At 44.2% G+C, this 10,967-nt stretch overlaps 1 protein-coding gene across 1 annotated transcript in view; it reads right to left on the reverse strand.

Moving 5' to 3' along the window:
* The window catches only part of SIMC1 (SUMO interacting motifs containing 1), an 83,553-nt gene extending 73,797 nt beyond the window's left edge, over positions 1-9,756 (reverse strand). The window contains exon 1 of the mRNA XM_070377212.1: positions 9,517-9,756. Within this exon, the coding sequence (XP_070233313.1) occupies positions 9,517-9,645 (129 nt within the window). The 5' untranslated portion in view covers positions 9,646-9,756. The remainder of the gene's footprint in view (positions 1-9,516) is intronic.
* Positions 9,757-10,967: the final 1,211 nt, after the last annotated feature.

A 10,967-nucleotide genomic window follows, 5' to 3' on the forward strand; every position in this document is an offset into this window, starting at 1 on the left:
GGGAAAGGACCACATCAAGGCTGTATATCGTCATGCTGTTTGTTTAACTTATATGAAGAGTACATCGTGTGAAATGCTGGGCTGAATGAATCACAACTGGAACCAAGATCACTGGGAGACAATGTTCACTACAGCACTATTTACAATACCTAGAAAATGGAAGCAACCTAGATGTATATCAACAGATGACTGGATAAAGAAATTATGGTACACATACATAATGGTTATTACTTAGCCATAAAAAGGAATGCATTTGAGTCCAGTCTAATGAGGTGGATAAACCTAGAGCCTATTATACAGAGTGAAGTAAGTCATAAAGAGAAAGATAAATACTGTATACTAAAGCAAATTTATGGAATCTAGAAAGATGGTACCAATGAATTGATTTGCAAGGCAGCAATGGAGACACAGACATAGAGAACCGACTTATGGACACAGGGAGAGGGGAGGAAAGGATTAGACATATGGAGAGAGTAACACGGAAACTTACATTACCATATGTAAAATAGATAGCCAATGGGAATTTGCATGATGTCTCATGGAACTCAAACAGGGGCTCTGTATCAACTTACAGGGGTGGGATGGGGAGGGAGATGAGAGGGAGGTTCAAGAGGGAAGGGATATATGTATACCTATGGCTGATTCATGCTGATGTTTGACAGAAAACAACAAAATTTCTGTAAAGCAATTATCCTTCAAAATAAATAAATAAAAAGATTACCTAAACCTCAGATGTGCAGATGATACCACTCTAATGGCATAAAGTGAAGAAGAATTAAAGAGCCTCTTGATGAGGCTGAAAAGAACAGAGTGAAAAAGCTGGCTTAAAACTCAACATTCAAAAAACTAAGATTGTGGTATCTGGTCCCATCACTTCATGGCAAATAGAAGGGGAAAAAGTGGAAACAGTGGCAGATTTTATTTTCTTGGGCTCCAAAATCATGGTGGATTGTGACTGTAGTCATGAAATTAAGATGTTTGCTCCCTGGAAGGAATGCTATGACAAACCTAGATAACATATTAAAAAGCACAGGCATCACTTTGCTGACAAAAGTCCATATACTCAAAGCTATGGTTTTTCCAGTAGTCATGTATGGATGTGAAAGTTGGGCCATAAAGAAGGCTGAGTGCTGAAGGAATGCTTTCAAATTGTGGTGCTGGAGAAGATTTGGGAGTCCCTTGGACAGCAAGGAGATCAAATCAGTCAATCCTAAAGGAAATCAACACTGAATATTCATTGGAAGAACTGATGCTGAAGCTGAAGCTCCAATACTTTGTCCATCTGATGCAAACAGCCAACTCACTGGAAAAGACTCTGATGCTGGGAATGATTGAGGGCAGGAGGAGGAGGGGGCAGCAGAAGGTGAGATGGTTGGAGAGTATTACCAACTCAATGGACATGAGTTCAAGCATATTCAAGGAGATAATGAAGGACAGGGAAGCCTGGCATGCTACAGGCCATGGGGTCTCAAACAGTCAGACATGACTAAGTGACTGAACAACAACAAATTGCCTCTCCATGCTATGCTATGCTAAGTCATTTCAGTCGTGTCCGACTCTGTGTGACCCCATAGATGGCAGCCACCAGGCTCCCCTGTCCCTGGGATTCTCTAGGCAAGAACACTGGAGTGGGTTGCCATTTCCTTCTCCAATGCATGAAGGTGAAAAGTGAAAGCGAAGTCGCTCAGTTGTGTCCGACTCTTAGCGACCCCAGGGACTACAGCCTACCAGGCTCCTCCATCCATGGGATTCTCCAGGCAAAAGTACTGGAGTGGGGTGCCATTGCCTTCTCCGGCCTCTCCATATAAACGTTAATCAGTTTACTAATACCTACAAAATAACTTGCTAGAATTTTGATCAGGATTGCATTGAATCTATAGATAAGGTTCATAAGAACTGACATTTAACAATATTGTTTTCCTTTCCATGAACATGGAATCAGTTCAGTTCAGTCACTTAGTCATGTCTGACTCTTTGCAACTCCATGAACTGCAGCACACCAGGCTTTCTTATCCATCACCAACTCCCAGAGCTAGCTCAAACTCACCGTCCATCAAGTTGGTGATGCATCCAACCATCTTATCCTCTGCTGTCTCCTTCTCCTCCTGCCTGCAATCTTTCCCAGCATCAAAGTCTTTTACAGTGAGTCAGTTCTTCTCATCAGGTGGCCAAAGTATTGGAGTTTCAGCTTCCATATCAGTCCTTCCAATGAATATTCAGGACTGATTTCCTTTAGGATTGACTGGTTTGATCTCCTTGCAGTCCAGGGGACTTTCAAGAGTCTTTTCCAACACCACAGTTCAAAAGCATCAATTCTTCAGCACTCAGCTTTCTTTATGATCCAACTCTCACATCCATATATGACTACTGGAAAAACCATAGATTTGACAAAATAGATCTTTGTTGGCAAAGTAACGTTTCTGCTTTTTAATATGCTGTCTAGGTTGGTCATAGCTTTTCTTCCAAGGAGCAAGAGTCTTTTAATTTCTTGGCTGCAGTCACCATCTGCAGTGATTTTGGAGCCCAAGAAAATAAAGTCTGTCACTGTTTCTATTGTTTCCCCATCTATCTGGTATGAAGTGATGGGACTGGATGCAATGATCTTAGTTTTTGGAATGTTGAGTTTTAAGCATCACTCTCCTCTTTCACTTTCATCAAGAGGCTCTTCAGTTCCTCTTTGCTTTCTGCATAAGGGTGGTGTCATCTGCCTATCTGAGGTTATTGATATTTCTCCCAGCAATCTTGATTCCAGCTTGTGCTTCATCCAGCCCAGCATTTCACATGATGTACTCTGCATATAAGTTAAATAAGCAGGATGACAATATACAGCCTTGACGTACTCCTTTCCCAATCTGGAACCAGTCTGTTGTTCCATGTCCAGTTCTAACTGTTGCTTCTTGACCTGCATACAGATTTCTCAGGAGGCAGGTCAGGTGGTCTGGTATTCCCATCTCTTTCAGAATTTTCCAGTTTGTTGTGATCCGGTCAAAGGGTTTGGCATAGTCAATAAAGCAGATGTTTTTCTAGAACATGGAATATATCTCCATTTATTTATTTCTTCTTTGATATATTTTATCAGTTTTATAATTCTCCTCATATAGATCTCTCTTGTAGATGTTTTATGAGATTTGCATTTCATTTTTACAGTTTTGATGTAAATGGTATTATGTTTTTAATTTCAAATTCCCCTTGTTCATTGCTGGTATATGGGAAAGTGATGACTTTTGTAAAGTGACCTTGCATCCTACAATGTTGCTATTATTACTTACTAGTAATTTTTTTTTTTGGTTGCTAATTCTTTTGGATTTTTTCTACATAGGCAACAATGACATCTTTGAGTAAAAATTTTATTTCTTCTTTCCTAATGTGTATACTTTTTCTTGCCTAATAACATCAGCAAGGACTTCCAGTATTATGCTGAAAAGCATTGGTGAGAGAGGATGTCCTTGACTTGTTCCTGGTCTTTTTATTGTTTTTCACAGTTCTGGAGGCTCAGAAGTTCAAAATTAAGGTGTCTGCAGGAAATGCTCTCTTAAATGCTGTCGAGAGAAACTGTTCTGTGCCCTTCTCTTACCTTCTGGTGTTCATTGATTTGCAATTGCATAACTCCCATAGTCTCACAGTGTTCTTACTCTGTCTTCACATCTTATAAAGATATTACTTATATCAGACTAAGGGTCCACCTTACTTTCTATGATCTCATCTTCACTGATTACATCTGCAATGACTTGATTTTCAAATAAAGTCACATTCTGTAGTGGCAGCGGGGGCTTCAACACATCTTTTTGGAGGACCCAATCCAATCTATAAAAAGTCTTTACTATGTAAGTAAAACTATGCTAATTTGCTTCAGTCATATCTGACTCTACTGATTGCAGCCTGCCAGGCTCCTCTGTCCATGGGATTCTCCAGACAAGAATATGGGAGTGGGTTGCTATTTCCTTCTCCAGGGATCTTCCCAACCCAGGGATTGAACCCACATCTCTTTTGTCTCTTTACCACTAGTGCCACCTGAGAAGTCCAAGTAAAACTGACAAATTAGTAAAAACAAAAACAAAAAAATCCACAAAAAATCCACCAGGACAAGAACAGGCAATTAACTCACATAAACTATACACACACACACATTCACACATATATAGCACACTACATTTAAGAATTCATGAATCCTTCCTCTAACCCTGTTCCTCCTCAAGACATCCTCATGTCAGTGACTGACACCAACCTGCATCCAGTTGCTAGGGACAAACCAAGGCATCATTCAGGAATCCCCCCTTCCCCTCATTAACCACAACCAAGGATCAGGACTGTAACCAAAAGCAGGGTCTGGCTGCTTGTCGTTCAAAAAGTCAATAAAGGGGCAAGGTTGTTGGAAAGGGAAGTTTGCTTTATTTTGGATGCCAGCAGCTAGGGTATGGGGGGTGTAGAGGGTGGACACCTGTCCAAAGGCCAACTCCGCCCCCTGAAAATCAGTGGACAAGAGCTTTTATAGGCTGAGGGAAGGGGCTACATGCAGAAACTGTACAGTCAACTCTGACAATCATCTTGAAATTGGTCATCAGTGGTCTGATCAGTGTCACCTTGATTATTTTAAGTACAGTTAGTCTTCAGTTCCAGTGTTGGTTTGTTCTCACTTCTTTGAAGCCAATTCTTGGAATTGTGGCAGCTTATGTCATGGTTACAGTCTGGTCATTATGTGGTTAACTTCTACCTGGTTGGGGTTTCAGTAACCATAAGACAGCTCACAGGATTTGGCTCAGAATATTATCTATAGTGCCTGTGAAGGAAGGAAAGGTCCTTGACTTTGTTTACAGACTAAATTATCATTACTTGGTCTCCTTGACTGCTTTCCTTTGTTTCTGCATGTTCTCACTTCTCTGATTAAACTTACTATGTAGCTAGAGTTTTTCCACAGACAAAAGGCAGGCAGAGGACGTACAAGGCAATGACCACAGGGTCCTGCTGTTTTATGACCAGTTGATTTTACTTCATTGGTACCTTCCATAACCCTCCAGTTATCTAGTCGCACCACCTACAAAGCTACGATGATCTCTGGTCTGGACTACTGCTGCAACCTCCAAGACAAATCTCTTTGATTCCACTTTTGTCCCCTTACAGTAAGGTGAAACTGGTTTGTATGGGAAAGTTTCAGCTTTTACCTGTTGTTTGACACCCTGTCCAGTTAGCAACCTCTTTCATTTGCAAAAGGATCCCCATCTGGATGATAAATTATATGGTCACCCTACCTTACAGTCTTTTCTTCTCACAGTAGCTAAAGTCACTTTTTAAAAATGTAAATTAGATCATGTTATTCCCCTGCTTAAGACCCTTCAAAGATTTCTTGTTACATAAGAGTAAAATCCAAATTCCTTATCATGATCTACAGGCTTTATATAGTCTAGTCCACCTACTTCTCATCACTTCCAACTCTGTCTGTCTCTTACATTCTAGCCCCACTGGCCTTTTGATTCCTCCAGTTAGTCATGCTCCTTCTTATTTCTAATCTTTGCTTTTGCTACACCCTTTGCTGTTACTTTATTCCCCAAGATCTTCTCATAACAAATCTGTCATTTTGTTCTCAGATCAAATATTAACTCTTCAGAGAGGCCTTCTTTGAAGACACAATCTAACGTTCCCAAATCCACCCAAGTTGTTCTCTATTATATTGTTCACTTAGTTCTTAGTTTATTGCTATTTCCCCACTAGAACACAGGTTCACTGTCACCTTGTTCACCTTTGGTACCCAGGGGCAGAGCATGTGCTCAAAAAGTATTTAATGAGAGAATGAATCACTACCTACAACCAAAGAAAAAAAATTAAACCATGAAAGTTCACAGAATCTAGCTATCAAACCAGCAAACACTGAAAAACCAAAAATGCCTTACTTTTCTTTCTAAAACTCTGCGTATCATCTGACAGGACACCTATGTGATTGTTTACTCTTTGTTTCCCTCTGACTAAAATGAAATCTCCACAAAAACAGGGACTTGGTTTTGTATTTTTAGCTGTATTCTTAGCAACTATATGCCAACAAGAGTGTCTGGCATATACTAAGTGTTCCATAATTATTTACATATTCGGTAAATTGACGGTATCTAAGGCAATGGCACCCCACTCCAGTACTCTTGCCTGGAAAATCCCATGGACGGAGGGGCCTGGTAGGCTGCAGTCCATGCGGTCGCTAGGAGTCGGACATGACTGAGCGACTTCACTTTCACTTTTCACTTTCATGCATTGGAGAAGGAAATGGCAACCCACTCCAGTGTTCTTGCCTGGAAAATCCCAGGGATGGAGGAGCCTGGTGGGCTGCCGTCTATGGGGTCGCACAGAGTCGGACACGACTGAAGCGACTTAGCAGCAGTAGCAGCAGCAGGGGTGAGTAAATAGTAGAGAAAGGGGTACTGTGCGAATATAATTGGTGTACAATTTCCGTAGGAAATTTGACAATATATATCAAAAGTTCCTGAAGAGGGCATACCTTTAGACTCAGCAATCTCACTTCTAAGAGGAACTTATCCTAAACAAACAAATGAACAAAGGTACAAAGATTATTTATGAGGAAATTTCTGATTTGTTTTATAATAGAGAAAATTTAGAAATGGCAGCATAATACCCATTTATAGGAAAAGGTACATGTAATTATAAATCTGTACAATGGAATACATTATAAATATTGGTGAAAATGTATATTTGTTGATGTAGAAAAGTATATTAAGACAAAAAGGCGAACAAAAAAAAAGTATAGCAAGATTTCATTTTTGCAAAAACACATGTGTCTCCCATGTGGGAGACACATGGGTATGTATGAGCACACACTGGCACTCACAAAGAAATGTTTAAGCAGGCATACTTCAAAATGTTAGCATTGGTTATCTTTGCATGGTGAGATTAATGGCAATTTAAATTTTCTTTTGTATACATTTCTCAATCTTTGTAATTAGGCCAACCAAAATTAGCTGAACATGTTCTGCTTTTATAAATGTGTGTGTGGGGGGAGAGGAGGAAGCAATAAATATAAAAAACACAGACACATTTCATCACCTTACTGAAGTCTAAAGCCCAGGTTAAGAGCCAGAAGTTCAGAAACATCAACTTCAGCATAGGAGGTGGCTTTTTGATTTCCTGAATTCAAGCAAGTTGTTTCCCCTCAGTCAATATTTGCAAAAAAGGGAAAAAAACCCACAAAACTTGTTTCTTTTATTTCATTGCTTGCCAAGCTTGAGAAAACAGCATAAAGTGTAGCAAAAGCTATCATTTATGCTGGGCACTATCCTTGCATTGTTTCATTAAAAACCTTCTAATGATCCTGCCAGGTGGGTATTAATGTTCTCAAATGCAGAAGCTGAAAGAGACAACAGAACTTGCCAAAGCTTCTAGAGCTGTTGGGTGGATTGGGAAGTAGAGTTAGGGGAGTTCTTGATTCAAACAGAGGTTTCTCTGACCTCAGGGCCTTGAGGAAAAGCTGGACAAAGGTGCTTGAGAGTCTCTTAATGTCTCTGATATTTTGTGTGGTTATCCTACCACCCTTATAACTTGCAAGAAGCATAAAAGGAGAACCAGCCAGGAGATCTGAGAAAGCTGGAGTAAGTATGTGGAGAAGCGAGATTTACAATGGGTGCTACTCTGGAACATGCCTTTCACTTCTCTTCAGTTCTAAACGGCTCCAACTCAAAATGCTTGATTGAGTGGTCACAGAGGAGGAGGGGAATTTTGTGAGCACCCCTATGTATGTGCAAGAAGGGTTATAGCACATACCACAGACTTGGCTAAGGATGACATTTGGACACTTGAAGAAGGAAGCTGGCTCAGGATGACCGGAGGTGGACACCCCTTGGGAGGAAAAAGCAAAGTTGGTATGAAGTACAAAGTTAAAGGGGGACTGAGAGAAGGAGGAGGAGGGAAGAGGAAAAACTAGGAGAGGCAGTTGAGGGTTATTCTGCAGTACTTTTTTCTTCCACCTTTTTTCTTTTTACATTCTTTCCCTTGATTATCTCAATCTTAATTAGACCTTCAGTGCTTTTTTCTATTTAGATGATTACCAAATCCCTCCAATCCTGACTGTTCTCCAGAGTTCAAGTCCTCTGAGGTCCAAACTGAATGCAGCTTTTCTGCCACCTCAAGTCTGCTTCTGTTATATTCACTCTCACCATCAAACGACTGTCTGAACTGCTCTCTTCCCCATTCCGTCAACCATTCTTTCATCCAACAAATATATCTAGTATGTCCCCCACACTGTACTAGGGACATCCAGTCACTTTTACCTTGCAAATCTCTTGTCTGTCCATCTCTTCTAAATTCTTTACTGAAAGTTATAGGGAATTCCTCTTGCTTGAACCATGGCAACACAGCAGTGTAAGTTAATTGGTTTTACATGCCATTCATTCTTATAGTGACCTCCTAGATTTAACACTATACCTGAGACACAGAAGTGGCTCACAGTGGAGGCTTAGGGACTAAAAACGCTGGGAAGGGGACTGGAGGAGCAGAAGCTGAACTTGTCTTGATTAAGTACTTACATAGGAAGAAAGGCGTTTACAAATAACACTACAAATAACAATTCTTTTATTTCTGGGGTGTGGCTAATTAGAAGGCTAGGAAGATTGTTGGAAGTCTGATGTTGAGAGTCTCCTGATACAGAAAAAGCCCCGCCCACCTTCCATCCTTTGAGTATTCTATAACTACTTGTTGATTCTATCACCTTCTATGACAAGCCAGGATGTTGTGTTCTTCATCGTATCCCCAGCTCTTAGTACACCTGGCCCATAGTAGGGGCTCAATAAATATCTGTGGAGGATTCTAGAAAGGCAGGAACCATAGATGTTTTATTCACCACTTTAGGCAGAAGGACAAAGACTAACGAGCCCAAGGGGTAAAGAAATCGTGGATGTTTCCCTCCCTATTCCTTTAGAGCTTGGTAAATGTTTGCGAAGCGCCATAAACTGCCCTCCCGCACAACTCCAAAATCCTGCCCCTCGCTCGACTGCCAGGCCCTGGAGCTTGGCCACCGTCGGGCCCAGGCCCCAGCTTCCCTCCCTCCCCGCCCGGGCTCCTGTTACCTCCCTGCACACATCTGTACACACCACAGGCCAAACAATTACGCGCTCCCGCACGCCCTCCTCGAGGTCCGGGTCTCTCCAGAGGACCCCGTGTGTCCCTGGCCCCCGCCCAAGGCTCAGGGCAGCCCGCGGCCTGGCCTGAGGACCGCCGCGGCTGTGGGCTCCAGCGACCCCCGCACCTGGCGCGCCAGGACCTCGTCCATGTGCCCGGCGGCCACTCTCCAGCCTCAGCCGCTCTCGGGCTTGAGCGCGGAGCCCGGGAGGCCCAGCGTCTCAACCCGGGGCCCGCCGCGCTCCTCCGGGCGGGACGCATCGGGAAGGCGGGAAGCGGCTGCAGCTGTAAGGCGCCCGGGGGCGGGCGGCGGAGCCGCGGAAAGCAGCGGGCTGGGCCGAGGGATGTACGAGCGGCAGACGGCTCCGGCCGCAGCGGGGCTCGGCGAGCGGCGGCTCGCTCACTCACCACAGTCCGGCGGGGCAGCGCGCCGGGGGTCCGGGACAGGGCCCGGCGGAGCCTCCGCGCCCGGCTCGGGCGGGTCCCCCCGGAGCTCTCGGAGCCGCTGTCGTCCGAGATCACAATGAAGTCCTCCATGGCTGCGGGACCGGCCGAGACAGCGCGCGGGCGACCAGTGAGCCAAGCGGCAGCGACTTCGGTTCCTGCTGCTGAGGTAGGGGCCGACGACGACCGGAGCTATCAGCCCACCGGCCCCGCCCCTTCCCTCCCCGCCGGCCCCGCCCCCTGCCCTCCGGGGGCCCGCCCCCTGGCGGCGGGCGGCCGGCGGCGGCCGGAGGGCCGCCGTCACGGTACTTGGCAGTGGCCCTGGCCCTCCCTTCCCGAGGAGAAAACGGAGAAGGGGAAAAGATCAAGTCGCAGCAGGCTTGGGCTGGTGTTGGGGCCGGTCGTGCGGGACGCTGAGGCTGTGAGGGCTTTCCCCGCTGCTTCCAACTGATTCCAGTGTGAAGTGAGGTGTGAATAAGCCTTTCTGATCACCGTAAAGGGCTTCAACGGACTCACCCGGAGAGGCCCTTTGAGGATGGGACCCAGGCTTGGACTGGCGGGGTGCGGTTAGGTAGAGGGGAGTGGCTGAGGGTGGGTCAGCTGGCCTTTGGTTGAGTAGGGGGAGAAAGGCCCCTTTCTTTGTGCACACGTGCAGGCCCCTCTCTAGGATCACTTCCCAGAAGTGGAAATACTGAGTCGAAGGCGCTTTTACTGTTTCGATAAGTGAGGCAGAATACTAAACTGTACCAATTTGCAGGTTTCACCAACAATCCATGTCACTCAGGATTTTAAACTGAGATTTAGAGATTTGTTCAGTTGATAGCAGGATCAGAGATTGTAAAAAAAAATGCACCAAGGGAAAAAAAAATGCACCAAGAGAAGCAGTGAAGGAGCAGACATTGTGAATAATTAGTTGTGATGAAGAGCAAAAAAGATAACCCAGTGGAAGGAGAAGTGGTCCGTAGTTGGTATAGGATAGGAATTGTGTTACAATAAATGTGGACTATTGACCCAATCTTGCTGCTCAGGCTCTAGCAGTTTGGCAACATGGTATTAACAGATCCAAAGGAAAATGAGTTTATCAGAAAGGGGATTGGTTCCTAAAGGAATGGCTATCAGGTGCTATCTAAGCACCTTCTAGAGCAGCGATTCTCAAGCTTTAGTGAGGATCAGAATCACCCAGGAGGCCTGTAAAAACAGACTCCTGGACCCCACCCCAGACTTCCTGATTTAGTAGGTATGAGGTGGGGCCGCCCAAATTCATTTTTAACGAGATCCTAGGTGATGTCAATGCTGCTATTGTGGGGTCCACTGCATCGAAAACCCACAGGCCAGTGGCCAACAGATTTCGGATGTTCTGATGGTATGTTTGAAATCATCCTTGTGAAGGGATTCATTAAGTTTTTTATCTTCAC

The sequence above is a fragment of the Bos mutus genome, chromosome 10 (assembly GCF_027580195.1).
Source record: "Bos mutus isolate GX-2022 chromosome 10, NWIPB_WYAK_1.1, whole genome shotgun sequence".
Classification (NCBI taxonomy): domain Eukaryota; kingdom Metazoa; phylum Chordata; class Mammalia; order Artiodactyla; family Bovidae; genus Bos; species Bos mutus.